Raw genomic sequence first — 20,096 nt, 5'->3', positions numbered from 1 at the left:
TGCTCCATGAGATGTTTGTTTCCTCAGAAAGTTGGTCAATGGTCTTTCGACGATCTTCATCAATTGCACGTTTGATTTTGGCAATGTTTTCGTCATTTCTTCCTGTCGAAGGACGCCCGGGGCGTGGCATGTCTTCTGTTGACATGTTGCCAGATTTGAAATGGGAAAACCACTCGTAGACCTGTGATTTCCCCAAAGCATCATCATTAAAGGCTTGCCGAAGCACCCCAACAGTCTCGGCTGCAGTTTTCCCTAACAGAAAGCAAAATTTCACGCACACTCTTTGTTCCTTCTGGTCGGCCATTTCACTAATCGCCAAAGGGTTGAAACAGGAACGAACACAACAGAGCACCACAGACAAACCACTTAACTCAGACTGACGCCAGCTCACTAACAGTCGCGGGAGACCCCCAGCTAACCCCACCTAGCAGCACAACTCGTAACTACAAAGCATGCGCGCGCAACAGGTCGGTTCCGGTTATTTTTGGGTCCCCCCTCGTATGTATGTACATATACCATCGTCCACGGGAAAATACAAAATTGGAATGACTGACTTGATGATATAGATTATCACATGAATAGTTTTTACCAATTTTATGGCAAAACATTGTTTTATAATAAGTTTATACTTCATTGTAATCTTTATGCCATGTGTTCTATAATATGATAATTGTCAAGTATCCAAATTCTATACACAACTGCAGTTCAGTAGTGCATAAATATGATCATGTATTTGCCTGATGATGGCTACGGATAGCCGAAACATGTAACAAAGCTAATTTAGCCTTGAACACTGTACTGTTGTGTTGTGAAGGACTTAATAAAGAATTGTATACTCAACAATCATTTCCCTTGAAGTGATCCTTCTCATCTCAACACTCATTGCTCGTCATTTGTACTGTAACGTGGATGGCACAAGAGGAAGTAGGGGTCACGTGAACTCTGCATTTCTGCGAGTGACATCACATACCCCCACTCCTTCCATCATTATGCAACACTTGGTAAACACCCCTCACCCTGCAGTGACATAACAGCACTTCCCACAGTGATGTAACAGGGGACACCGTGGTTACTACGCAGCAATAAACAACTCTCGGCAGCGTTCATCAGCAACGCCTGTAAACCCGACGTGATGCAACAGTGGTAGCTATCACGTAACTGTTTTCTGTGTTGACAGTGCGGATGCTATATAACGAGCAGTATTTCTCAGACAGAAGCCAGTGTACAGTGTGTGTGCCGACAGTTGAAATGTAGCAACTGCCAAAGCCACTTAGTATTCGGAGTATTCGGTGCAGTTGAAGTGTGTGTGACTAGGCGTGAGAGAGTGTGGATCGTGCAGTCACTGAGAGAGTTGAAATCTAGCAGTCGCCGAGGCCAGTGGAAGTCCAGCAGCTATGAGCTGAGTTGTATCGAGTACGTGGCAGGGACTCCAGCAGGAGAATTAATTGTGATACTGCAGCTGGCAGTACTTATGAAATTGTAAACTGTGTGCAATAAATTCACTACATCCAAGATGGCGTGAAGTTATTTGTCGCATCATACACCCAACACGTGACAGTACTGACCACTTACCTGGTTGCTACACAACCAGGAACTAAAAACCTGCAAATCGCTCATGACAAATGGCACAGAAGTCTGCATTCGCATAAATAACAGCTGCCCTTTCAATGTCAATGACGAGGAGAGATGTTAACAATAGAATGACTGTACTTCTACTTACTTGTACTGTCTGAATTTATTGCAACTGAGACAACTCCAAGTGAATGACCCTCAAGCTTGTGTTTTAGCTCTAGACAATCATTCTTGAATGTCCAGACCTTCACTAAACCATCTACGGCACCTGTCACGATATAATCCATTGATCCTTCTGCAGCAGCTGAATTTCTAGAAGTACAAATCATCATCATTTTCAAACCCTATTACAAGGAATCTTGTCCATAAACCAGGGTCAAACAGTAACATGTAGTGTTCTATTATATTTCAGCATCCTGCTGCATTGGGGCACCATTTTAAACTGTAAAGTATTCCATCTGTAATGCAACAAAGTTTTGCAAGGCATGCCAGCAGAAAATTAATGAGCCTGAGGTGTGAAGTTGCAGCCGAGTCTCTGAGGGCTGACAGTTGCTAGCTATCTGTTTGTAACTGGAAGTTGCCAAGCATTGTAACCTACCAGTCTGCTCATATCAGACAGTTAGAATCTTGTGGACGAAATCTTTCCTTCAAAATTTTGGAAATGAGGACAGACACTTTCCACATCGAAGACTAGCCAAAACACTAGAAGTTTCACTGACTTATTAAGTGGTGCTCCAAACAAATCCTACATTTTTAACACACACAACCATTTACAAATATTGTAGTCTTCTACAATACTGTGCTGCTTCAGCACAGTATCTTTTGTTGCAGCTGGAATCATACAACATACATCTTGTTTTTTCCAAAATGCTGCGATTAGCTCTTTTAGCAGTTCCATTTTGTTGTGGATTATGTGGCACAGAGAATTCCCTTTCGTTTTAACATGTCATTGAATAATTTTCTGCAAAATTCACCACCATTATCGGAACGAATAGCTTTTATTGTCAATTCAGTTTCTGTCTCCAAAAACGATGATTTTTCTACTATGATCATCCACAATAGTCAAAAAATATTTAGCATTCCCATAAGAGGGTACTTCAAATGGCCCAACCAGATCTAAATGCAATAGATCGAGTATTCTTTTTGACCGTTTGTTCTTTGATTGTAGGAAAGGCTTCTTTGTCATTTTGCCTTCCAGACATGGAACACATTTCTTTGACTGATCTTCTTGTTCTTGAAAATCAATGCCATTAGCTAAACCCTTTTTTAGCAACCGCGTGCTAACCCTATTTAAATGCCCCAAACACCTATGCCACAACAGTTATTCATCAACTTGCTGGGTACTTGCAACTTGTTCATTCTTTACAGTATCAATACAAGATTTTTCACATTTGTGATTTTTCTTTTTGGTATTAATCTTATCTTTAGTTGCTATATTTGCAGATTGGGTCATGTTAGCTTTGGTATTTAAACAATAAATCCCATTTTCGGGATATGCTTTGGCAAGAACTTTGCCTCTTACCTGAAAATCATCAGAATCATATAACTTGCAACAGTCCTTGGTGAATAACACAATTGTACCCTTATTTACAATTGAGTTTACAGACAACAAATTTGTAGACAATCCCGGTACATGCAATACATCTGAGATATGGCTATAATTGTCATTCATAAGTTTTACATCACCAAAACCTGCACTGGTTAACATGTTATCATCAGCAAGGGTTACTTCATGTTCCTTAGAATCATGTGTTTTATAATTTTGCAAAATAGTCTTATTTCCGGTCATATGGTGTGAAGCACCAGAGTCTATTACCCAAGTGTTCTCTTTAACTTTAACATGATGGGCAGACACCATATACATGGATATTTTACTGGTCTTATTTTTCCATTTATTTTCATTACACCTATGATCGGATCATTCTTTATTTTCATCAGTACTATTAATTGCTTTAGAAGACTGATTGCTCTTAAATTTTTGCCTATGCTGATTGTTATGATTCTTATTGTTCGCCTTATCCTTATCTTTGAACCAACAGTTTTTGTTTATGTGGCCTAGCTTACCACAAATTTGACATTTTGCTGGTTTACATTTAATCTTATCTTTGGACAGAAAGGCTGAATCTGCATTTTTACCAAATTCAGTGTCTTGCAATAGCTTAGATTTATTGAGCTCACTAGTCAGAGTTACGTTGGAGTTTTCAAGCGCCATACGCATGGGATAATATTCTTTAGTTAAACCCTTTAACATTAATGCTGCTAATAGCTCATCATCTATTTTTTTGTACATTGAGACTAGTCTGAGATTTATTGACATGAAGGCATTAATATATTCCTGCATGCTTTTATAGTCCTCAAGTTTCAAAGAGCACAACTCAGTTAAAATACTTATCCAACTATTGACTCCCTGATCTTTGAATGTTCTTTCCAACGCGTCCCAGGCTTCCTTTGCTGTTGTTGTCTGGACGACATAAGGTTTAACTTGGGGCTCCAATGTCAGACAAATGATGGCTCTTGCTTTCTTGTTCTTTTCTTTCTTGATGGATACAGGCGTTGTGTCTTCTGCAGGATATCCTTCAACTGCTGACCACACAGTTTCAATCAGTAGAATATTTTGAATATCGAAGCACCATTCTCTATAATTTTCGTGTCCTTTGAGCCTATCAATATTCGCGAAGGGCTTAGAAGTGGCCATAATGATTATAAAACACATGATTCTAAGGAACATGAATTAACCCTTGCTGATGATAACATATACCGTATTTACGCATGTATAGGCTGCGTGTGTGTATAGGCCGCAGCACAATTTTCAGACAGAAATTATAGAAAAAATAATTTTCTTGGAATATTATTTCAGGATTATTTCAGGATGTATTACTAATTATGAATATATTTTTTTAAATGAAGTGTGATTTCGAATATTTTGAATATAAGCCGCACCCCAGTTTTCCTCTTGAATTTTTGGCAAAAAATGTGCGGCCTATACATGCGTAAATAAGGTAACTTGCAACAGTCTTTGGTGAATAACACAACTGTACCCTTATTTACAACTGAGTTTACAGACAACAAATTTGTAGACAATCCCGGTACATGCAATACATCTAAGATATGGCTATAATTGTCATTCATAAGTTTTACATCTTTTGACTTGTTCTATATCCAAACCTGCTTAGGGTTTATGGAATGCAAATAAATTCAATTCAACACATGAGAAACCAAGAATACACAGTGACTACACACAAGGCTACTTAAAGATACACAAGTTATTTGTAGACAATAGGTATTCATCAACAGAGTAGAATGAATGTGTATTTAAGTTTCGTTTCAGTGCTATTTTAAGTCGTGTCTTTTCATGTATGAGACCTTTGAGATCAGATGGCAGGTTATTAAAAATGTTGATCCCAACATAATATGTGCTTTTCTGAAAGCATGAGGTTAGCAATTGGTTTATTAAGACAGTGTTTCTTTCGTGTGTTAACAGTGTACATCCCCATTCATCTGAAAATGTTCTGTTATTTGTAACGAAGTTTATTAATGAATATATATATTCACAAGGAAAAGTTAAGATCTATGGTCTCTTAAATAGATCTCTACAGGAATTACTGGATTTGACACCCTGATGATTACAGATGTGAGTTAATGGGCTACTGATTAGAGATGCACAAACTTTTAGAATTTTACTTTTTATTCCATCATAACCTGAAGAGTTTTTTGTTTTGAGGGAATGTTTCTGAATAGTTGTTTTTTAGAAGGGACGTAGGCAGAAGTCCATAAACCCAGTAATTTCGTACGTTCAACGTCAGAACCGTATAGAATCTAAGTAAGTTCTACTTTTCGTAATGATTATCGGGCATATTCAGTAAATATACAACAATTCCTAAACTTTTGAGATTTGAGCTCATTAAGCAAGTTTACATGAAGCTGGGATGCAGTTCGAAATCAAACACGACGATATAAATCAAGAACAGACCTTTCCTTGAACACTACAAAACTTCTCCTAACAATGCAATCCATTCCTATGGCTTGTTTTGAGGCTTGCACTATGTGATAGCAAAGCTGAAATTACACGTAGCTTCATATAAATTTAAGGTTATACACTCTCCCCCTATTTTATTGTCTGTATCTCTACATTAATTTTGTCTTGCCCCTTTTTATTATTCAGGATTTTGCAATATGAAACGTCACGTCCTCACGTACATCAATTCTTGCCGTTCTTGCTATATACTTAGCCAAATTTAATTCAGGAAATAGCGACACATCCTGCCCTTCGTGTTCCGAAATAGTTGGCATCACTGTCTCTGCATTCCCATTTTCACATAAAAGTTGATCAAAACTAATTATTTTGTATCTGCTTGTTATTATCTGGGTTGTTTACAATAAAAACTGATTTTTAGAAGTTAGATATTTCTTATGCTAAGAGGGAAATTAGACGATTGCTTTCACATCAGCGGTCATTAGAGGAACTAGCCGTTTGGCATCCATTTGAAAGTGGTGGATTAAGAAGACGAAAATAGCCGTCATTTCAGTTAAGGAAAATAAATGTACGTATGCGTAACGTGTAAGAATTATAAGTATTTCATATTGTACAAATATCATTTTGGTCAACATCTGGATGTTCGTAAACATAATATCAATGAATCAATTTATTTGTTCCAAGAATCCACATTTGGTGATATGACCCCCAGATAAAACATATGTATTGTAAATGAGTCAGTTATATTATAAAACTTAACTACCCACAGATTTCATACACATCACAGTCATACATCATCCCACTTGCAACAGCAATAACAAAAGAAACCCTGTGTCCCAAATTTATATCTTTATTAAGCCATCGGATATAGAACATGTCATATATATTAGTTCTGGACACAGAACCAGTCATCTTTCAACAGCGTTCATGAAAGATGCAATAATCGTACATAATTTAGTAATCTGACATGCAAGTACAGTTATTAACTAGAGGATTTCTTACCAAGATCCCAGCCTAGAATGTACATACATACATCAGCATTCCAGAGAATTCACAAGTGTGCAACTGGCACTGAATATAAAACTTGTCAAACAACAGTCACAAGACAATCACAGAAAAATTGCAGAGACATCAGTTCAACCATAGTTAAACTCTAAACTGAATACCTCAATCAAATAGATACAATGGTACACATACAGTTATATCAACAAGATAATTAGCAATACATAGTGATTCTCCTTTCTTAACTTACACTTACACTTAATGTGCATATTAATGCCTACTGTGGGACATCCATCAGTTAGAATGCACTCCCCTTCTATTCCTTAGCTGTTGATCCTGACAGAGGAGCAAAAATTCATCAACAGTACATGACAGATTATGTATTAGGACATCCTTTATTTATTTTATGAACTGTTCTTATCATGTACTAAATCAGTTAAATAATCAGGCAGACTGTTAAATATTTTTATACTCATGCAATGGACCCCTTTCTGCCTCATTGCGAGATGTGATTGTAGGACATGTAAATTTCTTTCGTGTCTTGTTGGTCTCTCATAAATTGAATAATTAAAAGTAAAATACTCAAAGTTATTTATCATAAAAGTCATCAGAGATAAAATATATTGAGAGACCAGTGTTAATATATTTAACTTTATAAATGCTGACCTACATGACTCTCTATGTTTCATCCCCATTATTATTCTAATAGTCTTCTTTTGTAAGAGAAAGATCTTCTTGGCCTCTGATGAGTTACCCCAAAAACTATTCCATATCTCATGAGTCAATGAAAGTGTGCATGATATATCATTTTAAGTGTTGTAACATTACTATATGTTTTCATAATTCGTATTGCATAACATGCCTTTCCCAATCTGGGTAATAGTGATTCAACCTGTGTCTTCCAATTCAAGAACTTATCAATTTCAATGTCCAAAAATTTAATATGAGTTTCCTCTTGTAATAATTCATCGTTAAACTTTAAATATACAGGCATATTGTCACGATTGATTATTTCAAATTTTAACACTTTAGTTTTCCTCAAGTTTAGGGATAAGCCATTGTATTTAAACCACTGACTTAAGGAATTTAATGTAAGTTTAGACCTTTCTTGAATTTCATTGATATTAATACCTGATGCTAATATACGTGTAGTTGTATCATCAGCATACAACAATGACTTGTTGTCAGTACTTAATGCTGACAGCAGGTCATTAATATATAAGAGGAACAACAAAGGACCCAAAATCGAGCCCTGTGGCACTCCATATTTGGCAGTTCCCCAGTCTGAACAGCATTTACCATTTTCATTATTATAGAGTTCAATTCTTTGTCTTCTATTTTCCAGATATGACTTCAACCATATTTTTATTTTACCACCAATGCCGTATGTTGCTAATTTACTCAAAAGAATATCATGATTCACACAGTCAAATGCTTTTGTCAAATCACAAAAAATTCCCAAGAATGATTGCATCTTTCCAACATTTCTAAAATATGATTAGTCAATGTATATATTGCCATTTCTGTGTTACTGCCTTCTCTAAATCCAAACTGTGCAAAAGACATTAAATTGTTTGTATATATGTGTTGCTTTATCCTATTGTACACCACTCTTTCAAAAATCTTAGAAAAACTTATTAGCAATGATATAGGTCTATAGTTTGCCATAATTGCCTTCTCACCTGTTTTATATATAGGTCTTAATGAGGCAAATTTCATTCTATCAGGATGTATTTCATGCTCAAAAGATGCATTAAATATGTGACACAATGGTTTACTTATCTCAGTTATAGAGTATTTCAATATCTTACTAGAAATGCCATCATATCCTGTAGAATCTTTTGATTTTTGCAACTAAGTATGCTATTTATTTCCACCTCTGTTGTAGGTATTAGCCTCAGTTCAGGGAATTTATCAAATTTCAAAGTGTCCAAGAATTTAATAGTTTCATTTTATTGGCACTTTTCGTTTCCAGATTCTCAGCTACAGTTATAAAGTATTTATTGAATACTTCTGCTACTTCCTTAGTATTAGTTAGTTTGCTTTTCCCCACTTTCAATTCGATTATATTATCTGGGCCCCTCCTTTTCCCAGTTTCTTTATTAATAATCTTCCAGGTTAATTGTGTTTTGTTTTCCAAGTTACTTATAAGTTTTTGGTAGTACAGTTTCTTAGCTTCTTTTATTACTTTCGTTAATGTCATACAGTACCTTTTATAGTATGATTCCAATCTTTCATCCTTTGATTTTTTAACTAAGTTGTATAAAGCTCTTTTACGATTGCAAGATGTTCGTATACCTTTGGTTATCCAATTATTGGTGTCTTTCCCTTTTTATACACCAGGGGAAAGCTGTTTTCTAAAACTGTTAAGAAGGTATTATGAAATTTATTAACAAATATTAATTGAAATCTTTTATGTAATATGCCATATGAGAGGTTTGTATTTAAAATACATGTCTGATATTTCTGAGAACTAGAACTGGTCCTCTTACAGCTGCATTCACAAGAGAACAACTAAACATTAGAATTCAACAACATGCATAATTCATCAACCATACAATTAACAGCCATATGGCATAAAGCATATCACACTTACATACACATATACACAGGGTGTTTCACGACTTTAGGGCATAACTGCAGGAGGTGATTTCCTAGGTCTTTGTGATCCAAAAACTTCATATAAACATATGTCCTATTTTGGACGTTTACGGAGTTATGACCGTTTTTTCATTCTCGTACATGCCCTCATATGAACTGCATCTGCCAGCTGGCAGGTCGCTGTTTTTAGCCAGCTACAGACAGAGCGTTCTCGTTATCTCGAAACATGAGAGCTACCTAAGGCAGGGCGGGTTGGTATGTCTGGCGCAGTTCACAACCGAGCGGCAGCCTGTGTTGGGGCCAGAGGTGGCATTTTCGAAAATCAGCTTTAAGCACCAGTCAATTCAAAGTAATGGTAATTTCACGAAGTTAACTTTACATTCATACTTTAAACGTATCATGTATTATATGGTGGTTTATTTTATTGTCAGTAATCATTACCTTCTATTCTGAGTTTAAAACGGTCATAACTCTGTAACCGTCCAAAATCGGACATATGTTTATATGAACTTTTTTTGATCGCAAAGACCTAGGAAATCATCTCCTGCAGTTATGCCCTAAAGTCGTGAAACACTCTGTATATGATAGTTCTGAAAACAAAACCAGTTCTCCTATAATCACATTCCTAAAAGAACAATAATAAAACAATTCAGCACCTTAATAACATGATAAACTTATCAGCACCTTACTAAGCTCACATTTTGGAAATGCATGTACAAGCATGAAATGAATATCTTATACATTATACCACATAAAGAGCATTATAAAAGGTTCAGTTTGTCTTATTTTCAAAATACTCATCCAACATATAAAATGAATAGGAATCCAAGAAGTTTTTCAATTCCAGTTCAAATTGTTTTGTTATGGGACCGATTTTTTATTGCGACAGGTAAGCCGGCAAACCCCTTAATCCAAGCATAATAAATTCCCTTCTGGAAGACTGACAGATGAGTCAAAGGGTGATGCAAATCAGATTTAGTCCTGGTATTAATATTGTGAATCTCAGAATTCACTTCGAAATGATGTCTGTTGTTGATCACAACAAGTGAAAGTGAATATATATTGGGCTTACAGTGGTAGTATTTTTAGTTCTCTAAAATATTTTCTGCATGACACTCTATCTCTAATCCCCGTAATTATTCTGATAGCTTTCTTTTGTAACCTAAAAATTATGTAGCTATGGCAAGAATTCCCCCAAAATATTAGTCCATAAGTTATAACCATGTGAAAGTAAGAACAATACACCACCTTCAGTGATTCCTGGGACAAAAGAGGCTAACTCTTCCAATCGCATATTAGGCTCAACATAACTTGGGTACAACTGTCTGTATATGAATCTTCCAAGAGAATGAGTATGAAGGGTGAGCCATAAAACTGGCCCTAGCACTGCGACATTCAGTGGTCTATTGTATTTATCTTCCAAGAGAAAGTAGTATCTACTGTTACTGCAAGAAATTTAGTATTATGAATATTAACTATTTTCTTGTTCCCGTGAATTATATTTACGTCAAGAAGGGAGCTAGTCTTGGTTTCAAATTGCATAAATTGAGTCTTCTCAACATTTAATGACAATAAATTAGTAGTGAACCATCTATTTATATCTTGGAAAATTTTATTAACAATATTTTCAAATGTTATCTGATTAGGAATATTAACGATTACACTGGTATCATCTTAGGTCAGTGATTATAATTATAATTATAATTTATTCTTATATTCAAGTAGATCCTATTACAGGGTGAGAAACAAGTTGTCACACCACTGGATATAGAATGCGTCAAAAATCAAAACAAGTGTTCCAACCAATCACTGGAACAAGTCAAAATAAGATAATATAAAACATAGACAACACAGTCACTAAACATAATAAAATGTGACTACAACAAGGCTTAAATACTAGATGAAAACATATTAACCTTTTATCTTATAAAATTCATCCAGTTTATAGAAATAATGCATATGAATGGATATTCTTAATGAACAACACAATATCAAATAATGTATGTTTCATCACTCACACATTGTAACTGTCCAGCCCTTACGTTGGGCTCCTCCTTTTCTCTCCGTAACCGTTCTTACCTCACCTTCATTCCCCCCCTTGTTGGTTGGTTAGTCACATGTTGTTCGTCGCTCCTCTCCTTCTTTCTTCTTCTTAGGTTGGGCGCCAGTAAGCTCAGGTTGTGTCGGCTTACAATAGTCTTAGATTTATTTCGGAAAGAGGGTAAAGGTGATAGACAACTAGTTCAGCTGTGGGTGGAGCTGGGATCCTTCTCAGAGCGTTTGCTAGGGCCTCGCTTAGGACGGGGAGGGAAGTAGTTGGTTCAGTGCTACTTTGCACTTAGACACTGTGACCATTTATTGATATCAGCACTTCCCTTCACCTGATGACACACAGTCAGTACAAAGAATGCTTATGTATAGGTCCTTATCTAGCACAGTCCTGGTATAATGGACGTTATTATTACAATCTACACTTTCTTTAGCACTCTGAATTTGAGGTTCTACAGAACAGCAAAAAACACAGATTTTGTTTCCGAATTATTTACGAGTAGCAGGCACTTGGCGACTGTGTGGCAACTGTTTGTCAACTAACTCGTGACTGTTTGTCTGAAAACACTGAGGTCCCCTGGACGTCAGTTCCTCTGCTAAGTCACTCCCCCTTAATTCCACTGATTGGGTAATTTTGAGAACTGGGGTTTACACAATTTCTGGATCTCCAATCAGCTAGCTGCGATTTGGGGCTTTGAACCTTAAAGTCCTAACGTTGTTTTTGACAGCACACTGATAGATAACCTGCTTGGCATGGGTTTTGAAACCACCTACTTTTAAGTTACGACATGCAGGACCTGTCAGAGATCGAATTCTCAAAGTTTGCCACCGTGCTACTCACAAACAAAATTTCTCAGATAAAGCCACAGGGGGTGCTTCCTATGTAACATCAAGATTTGGAATAAGTCCATTCCTGAAAACAAGAATGTGACTATGTCCCACTGGCTTTGGTATTACTTGTTACCTGCATTTAATTTTTGTTACTGATTATTCTAATTATACTTAAATTAGTGAGTGACAGTGGAGAGGTTACATCAAAAGAAAAACTACAAAATATCTAACATGAATGAAAAAATAAATGGCATAATTAACTTCTCTCAGAAGTGTACTAAAAATTATTATGGTAATAAATACCTTCATAAATAAATAAATAAATTCATAAAACAACAAGAGATTGTATGTTAAAATAAATAAAAGTCATAGTTGGTATGTATGCAGATCTAAAATAGATGATTATTTATATATTTTTAGTTATTTAATAGGACTTGTAAATGTTAATTTTAGATACTATTTATAAGAACCAAGATCACCCCTTGTGTTCCATTCATAATATTCATTTAAAGAATAAAATGAACCAGCAAGAAGAAACTCTTTTAGAGCCTGTTTGAATTTAGTAATATCATTTAATAGATTCCTGGCGCCTTGTGGTAGATTATTGAATATCCTAATTCCTGAATAATGGACACTCTTCTGCACTTTAGCTAATTTATTACTTGGAAATTGTAAGTCAAAACCTTGTCTGGTGTTAATGCTGTGTATAGTAGAATTAAATTTAAATGTATCTAAATTCTTAACAACAAAAATTGATACTGAAAATATATATTGAGAATATAAGGGCAGAATATTTAACTGCCTGAAGGACGACAAGAGTCCTTATTTCTTGCCTCCATAATAATTCTCACTATTCGTTCTTAGATTTTAAAAATTAAATTACTATGAGTTGAATTGCCCCAAAATTTTATTCCATATGACATAATGGAATGTACATATGCAAAATAAATTATCCTTAAACTCTCATGAGTCATAACTGTAGATAGGGTTCTAACAGAATAACTAGCTGCATTCAGTTTAGTTACCAAATGATTTATTTGATCTTTCCATGGTACAGTATTATCCATGATTAGTCCTAGGAATTTTGTATTACAAGTATTTTTAATTTGAACATCCTTATAGTTTAGATTTATGTTTGATGTAGTATTTACTTTTGATGAAAAATGCATATAGTTGGTTTTGTTAAAATTTAATGATAACGAATTTTTCATAAACCATGTGTCTATTTTGTTCAGTATCGTTTTCAATACCATTATATGTTCCACAGAATCAAAATTGTACCACAGTGTGCTGGTATCATCAGCATGCAAAATTGGTTTTGGTATTTTATTTATTAAGTAAGGCAAGTTATTAATATATAAAAGAAAGGACAAGGGGCCAAGTATTGAACCCTGTGGCGCACCTTGTTTAACTTTCTGCTGATCAGAAATACCCACAGAATAATTATTATTTATTAATGTTCTTTGATATCTGTCACTCAGGTAGATTTTAATCAATCTTCCAATACTGCCATTAATACCATAAAACTCTAGTTTGGATAATAATACATTGTGATTTACAGAATCAAATGCCTTGGTTAGATCACAGAATAGTCCTCCTACTGATAATTAACTATTCAGTGCCAATAAATTATTATTTATTAGATTATACATAGCCATATCAGCGGATGATTTAGGTCTAAAACCATTCTGTTCTTGAGCAAGAATATTATTAGCATCTATATGATAGTGAACCCTATTGTATATGACCTTTTCAAAAATTTTTTAAAAAGATGTCAGCAAGGATATTGGCCTATAATTGGTCATAACTGTCTTGTCTCCCTTTTTATAAATAGGACTTATCTGTGAATATTTTAATCGAGCAGGAAATATACCTAAACTCAATGATTTATTGCATATGTAAACTAATGGGGATAAAATAAAAGGCATACTTATTTGTAGGATGTTTTGTGGAATCTCATCATATCCCTTAGAATTCTTCCATTTTAATGACGTGATTATATCTTTAATATCTCTTTTAGTTACTGGGGTCATATTTATGTTTTGAAACGGTTGTTTATACGCCTCAAAAAGGTAACTTAAGGTGTTAAATACATTAGTAGATTTGGTTAGACTTGAAAGGATTCTGACGATGGTGTATACTGTACTTCTTTGGGCTTATTTTGGACTTCACCCATCATCTGGTATGTAAAGGACAAAAAGACCACGACGTTTCAGAGACAGATCCAGTCTGAAACGTCATGGTCTTTTTGTCTTTTACATACCAGACGATGGGTGAAGTCCAAAATAAGTCCAAAGAAGTATTAGTAGGTTTNTTGTTTATACGCCTCAAAAAGGTAACTTAAGGTGTTAAATACATTAGTAGATTTGGTTAGACTTGAAAGGATTCTGACGATGGTGTATACTGTACTTCTTTGGGCTTATTTTGGACTTCACCCATCATCTGGTATGTAAAGGACAAAAAGACCACGACGTTTCAGAGACAGATCCAGTCTGAAACGTCATGGTCTTTTTGTCTTTTACATACCAGACGATGGGTGAAGTCCAAAATAAGTCCAAAGAAAAATTAGTAGGTTTGTTTGATTGCATTTGATTTGGTGGCATTATGAAATAATTATTAAAAATATTGGCCATAGTTTGTGGTTTATTATATGATTTTCCATCAATACTTACTGATGATGATATATTTTTGCTTTACTTGGTATTAGTTATAGATCTAATGATACCCCAATTAGTTTTAATTTTATTTTTAGAAATTATAATAAGCCTACTCTAATGATGCTTCTTTGCTAACTTTATGATATCAGATAAAATTTTACAATATTTCTTGTAGTATCTTACTAATTCAGGATTGTCAGTATTTCTGCTAAGCTCATACAATTCTCTTTTATGTTCATTCATTTATTTTACATTCCATAGATCCACAGTACAACAGGTAGGATATGGAACACATCACGTGGTACATATATAACAGACAAATAAGCCAAAAAATAAAATAAAATAAAATCTTGAAATAAATATAAAATGTTCTATTACTAATAGTTTTAAAACTTGGTAAAAATAAACATAATTTATTAAACTACATTTAAATTCTTTGGTATGTCACTGACTTGCAATTGCCTGAATTTGAAGATATTCATCAATGGAATAAAAATGATGTGTATAAAGAAAATGTCTTAGACAGGCTTCCAATTTCCTTGGATTATGAGATATACCTTTAATATGTGGAGGAAGACTGTTAAATACCCTAATACCCATACAGTACACTCCCTTTTGGTAAACTGTAAAATTTACTGTAGACAGATAAAAATTATTTGATTGTCTTGTACCTGTATTATGCTTCCCTGAATTTAAAATAAAGAGCTCCTTGTTATTGACCACAAACAACATGAGTGAAAAAAATATATTGTGATGCAAGAGGCAAAATTCCCAACTTCCTAAACAAATTCCTGCACGAAGCCCTGGTCCTACAACCCATCATAATTCTTATTATTCTTTTTTGCATTCTAAATATTTTAAAACTGTGGGGCGAATTTCCCCAGAACATTAATCCATAGCTTATGATTGAATTAAAATATGAATAATAAATCATTTTCAGAACATTGAAAAACATACATGACTTAATACTCCTCCTAATATAACATGCTGAACTCAGTTTTGGGATAATACATTCAATATGACCTCTCCAGTTCAATGAATCATTTATATTTATGCCACGATTCTTAATATTAGACACACATGTTATTGGTTGATTATTATAAACGATATTTACATCAATTGTGGGTTTATTTTTAGTTTTAAAATGAATACAATGAGTTTTGTTAACATTTATTGAAAGTAAATTTGTTTTGAACCATTTATTTACGCAAGTGAAGGTGTTAGACATCTTATTTTGAAAGTCCCCTAAGCTAGAAACTTTGACTGATATGCTTGTTTCTTCAATATTGAGGAGCGAACATACTGTCCATGGTTTGCATCTTAATCCTCGAGGCAAGAACTGACGCGACTCACTGCAGAGAGCATTAAAGGCAGACACATTCCAGTTGTCATGGGTGTTCAGAATCATTTTTTATGATAAAGAGCGCAAGTAAAGTTTATCAAGTAAAAGAAATTGCAAAAGAAACTAATCTTTCAGACAATAATGTAAGTTGAACCAATAGAAATCGGAAAAGGTAATTGCAGTCTACTAAATTCAATAAATAATAAAGTACTAAGAATATTCCATCAGAATATAAGAGGATTGAGAAACAAAACAAATGAACTAATAAGCTCCATGAATTCAAATCTTCCACACATACTGTGCCTTACTGAACATCACATGAAACAGCTGGAATTAGAACATCTTCACTTAGAAAATTATAATTTAGGTGCTAGATACTGTAGGAAAACACTGGAAAAAGGAGGAGTGAGTATTTTTGTACATGAAAACCTAAAATTTACCAAAATAAATTTAGAAGATTATTGCAAAGACCAGGATCTGGAAGCATGTGCTCTAAAGTTAGACTCTCCTTTTTCTAATATTTGTATACTGACTTTATATAGAGCCCCATCTGGAAACTTCGATCACTTTATAAATAGATTAGAAACCATCCTAAATGTACTGCATAGTTCAAAAGTTGAATTTATAATTTGTGGTAATTATTCAATGTAAGAATTTGAGCATCATGTTCTGATAATCCATTTGACAATGAATTTATTGAATAAATTTCATTTCTATGTGTATCAATAAAAAATTGTAAATAGCTGTAGCAGAAAAATTGGTAACTCAAGTGGGAAAGTCGACGATACTACATAAATTGTATGAAGCTAACAGAGAATCCAATTTTTGTCTTTTAGTATTGCCAACATCTAAATAGTTAACATTTATATCTCCACATATGATAATTTGTGTATATTCATGTAAGAATGGATTCTAGATTATTTAAAAAGTATAAAAAAATTTCCTGTTGGAGATCTATATACAGTTAAATTATAGATATTAGAAGAAAAATGATGTAACTTTATTGCACAAACTTCAATTTCCTGGTCAGTACAAAATTCACCCAGATCAATAGGTGTAAATTGTAAGTGACATAGAGCAGAAAAAGCAATGGTCCAAGTACTGATCCCTGTGGGAACCCATGCTTTATGAATCCCAAGTTTGAGCCAGAATCATGAGAGTTTTTGTCAAAAATCAGTCTTTGGTATCTGCCCTCTAGGTAAGATTTAATTAGTTCCACTGATGATCCTCCTATTGCATAAAACTCCAGTTTTGTTAATAGAATGTTGTGATTAACACAGTCAAAGCTTTAGGCAAATCACAAAAAATACCTCCAACCATCATTCTATTGTTCATTGTCTTCAATATTTCATCAGTCAATCAAGAGGACGCCTTTTTCTGATGATGCACCTGGTCTGAAGCCAAACTGTTCAGTTGCTAAAATGTTATTAGCTTCAATATGTTGCAAAAGTCTATCATATATAATTTTTTCAGATACTTCAGAAAATGAAGTCAATAAAGAGATTGGTCTATAATTAGTCATGTTTTCATTATCACCTTTCTTAAATAATTGTTTTACCATAGAATATTTTAAGTGAGTAGGGAAGATTCCTGATATGATGATTTTTTACAAATATAATTTTGAGGAGAACTAATAAAGGGAGCACTAACCTTTAGTATCTTTGTGGAGATTCCATCATAACTATGTGAATTCTTTAATCTTAGGGATTTGATAATAATATTTTCAACTTTTAGTGGATATGTTTTTAAATTTTATTTTAGAGAAGGAATTCGGAAATGAGTTAGACAGGTAGTATTTTGGGTCTTCATTATTATTAGAACCTTTTATGTTGTTATTTTTAATGTCCTGAATAATTTTCCCAGCTTCTGGCAGGAAATATTTGTTAAAAGCTTTAGGAGAATTTTGATATTTACTAAACGTATGCCCCTTTACTCTATTTATTTCTTCTTTTATAATATTCCAAGTTGTTTTCATTTTGTTAGCAGTGTTAACAACCTGATTATTATTCATTGACCTTTTACCTTCTTTAATCACCCTTGCTCATATTTTACAGTATTGCTTGTAATAACTTTTGAAGTTTATATCATTACTACGTAGGTGGTACCGAAAGTCATGCAAGCAACCTGGGAACAGCAGACAAAAGAGAGTACGGTGGTAGGTGGAACCAGTTGTTGTGTTAACCTTGAGTGTCTTATGATGCCAATAGCTTGCATAACATGATCAGTATCACTCCTAACAAAATGGCCAACAATGGTATGTCGTTTCGCCAGTGTGCTGTCATCAAATTTCATGTGAAAGAGGAAATCCCTGCTGCAGAAATTCACCAGAGACTTCATCGTGCTTATGGAAGTGTGTGCATGGGTGCGAGCAGCGTTTGAAGATGGGTGAAACATTTTAAAGATGGGAACACCAGCATCGAAGATGAGCCTTGGAGCGGTCATCCTCGAACAGCCTCAACTGAACACAACAAGGAAAGACTGGATGAGATCATTGAAGATGACAGGCATGTAACTGTGGACACAATAGCCCATAAACTTGGAAGGGCACAGTGCAGTACAGGAGGTGATTGACCACAAAGGTCAGTGAAAAGCCATCACCTCAGAACTGCTGCAGGGATATCGACAAGAAGGCATTGATTTTTTGCTCTGTATTGTGACAGGTGACGAAAGCTGGTTTCACCATTTCGAGCCTGAAATGAAACGGCAGAGTATGGAATGGCACCATTTGCATTCTCCATCAAAAAAGAAGGCAAAGACAGTGCCATCAGCTGCGAAGGTGATGGGCACAGTCTTCTGGGATGCAGAGGGGTTTATTCTGGCCGAATTCCTGAAAACTGGGCAAACCATCAATGCTGCTCATTTTGTCCAGACACTGCACAAGCTCCGTCGTGCACTGCGCGATAAACGTCTGGGATGAAACATCATCATCCTACATGACAACGCTCGCCTCATATTGGAATCAATTGCAAAGATGGGGTGGGAAGTTCTTCCACACCCCTCTTATAGCCCTGATCTGGCACCCTCCGACTACCATCTTTTCGGATCTGTGAAGGATCGGCTGCATAGACAACGTTCTGAGACAAGGAGGGCAATTCAGAAAGCAGTGCATCAGTGTCTTCGGATAGCTGGAAAAGAATTTTACAGAAGGGGAGTTTTCAAACTCCCAGAACGCTGGGAGAAATGTGTGCAAAGAAGTGGCGATTATGTGGAAAAATAAAGAATGGTCTGTAGATTGAGATGGTGTATTTGTTTTGTAAATAATGAAGCATGTTACTTTACAAAAAATTGTTGCTCATGACTTTCAGTACGACCCTCGTATCTCTACTAAGTGGGTCACGTAGCAGCGTAGTTGGTTGAGGCACTATGCTACAAGCCAGAAGGTCACAGGTTCAAGTCCCGATGAGGTCGTTGGAATTTCGTTTTTCATCCTGATCTAATCCTTCCAGCCGCACTATGGCCCTGGGGTCGACTCAGCCACCAACAAAAATTAGTACCAGGAATATTCTTGGAGGTAAAGTGCGGATGACGCATAGGGCTGACAACCTTGCCGCCATCTATGAGCCGATGGTCTAGAAAATGTGGGAACCTCGACATCTCACAATTCTATGAGCCTCCATGGCCTGTTACAGGGATTCATTCGTTCATCAGTAATCTGTCAAGATGACAGGTCCACAGTCTCTTCCAAAACAGTTCCTCCACTTGATTTGATCTAGAGCTTTCTCCTTCAAATGAGAATATCCTCTTTAGTCCCCAAGGTCATCCAGCATCTTCTTACGTCTTCTTCCTCGTCTTCTGGTCATTTCTGTCTGCCTCTCTATCTTTCCTTCAATAACTTCTTTTAGAAGGCAGTTACCGCGTAAGATATAACCAATCCAATTAGCCTTCCGTTTTCTCATTTCATGTAGGATATTCCTCTCCTCACTGACTCTAAATAACACTTCTTCATTTCTCACATAATAGGTCCAACTGATCTTCTCCATCCTTCTCCAACACCACATTTCGAAGCTTTCCACGTGTTTCTGATCTACTGCCCTAAGTGTCCAAGTTTCAGCCCCATACAAAGCAATGC

General features: G+C 35.2%; 1 protein-coding gene across 6 annotated transcripts in view; it reads right to left on the bottom strand.

Annotated features, from left to right (window-relative positions):
* The window catches only part of LOC111868141 (WD repeat-containing protein 61-like), a 25,582-nt gene extending 18,822 nt beyond the window's left edge, over positions 1-6,760 (bottom strand). For 3 of the 6 annotated variants that reach the window (XM_033752940.1, XM_023858553.2, XM_023858554.2), the window contains exons 1-2: positions 5,543-5,761; positions 1,721-1,884 (exon numbers count right to left, since the gene is read on the bottom strand). In XM_033752940.1, the coding sequence (XP_033608831.1) occupies positions 1,721-1,884; positions 5,543-5,586 (208 nt within the window). In that variant the 5' untranslated portion in view covers positions 5,587-5,761. The other 3 variants (XR_004513405.1, XR_004513406.1, XR_002843461.2) reach the window with 3 other exon arrangements.
* Between the last annotated feature and the right edge of the window lie 13,336 nt (positions 6,761-20,096).

Source organism: Cryptotermes secundus, unplaced genomic scaffold, assembly GCF_002891405.2.
Source record: "Cryptotermes secundus unplaced genomic scaffold, Csec_1.0 scaffold2212, whole genome shotgun sequence".
NCBI lineage: Eukaryota > Metazoa > Arthropoda > Insecta > Blattodea > Kalotermitidae > Cryptotermes > Cryptotermes secundus.
This window is presented reverse-complemented; position numbering and strand designations above follow the sequence as displayed.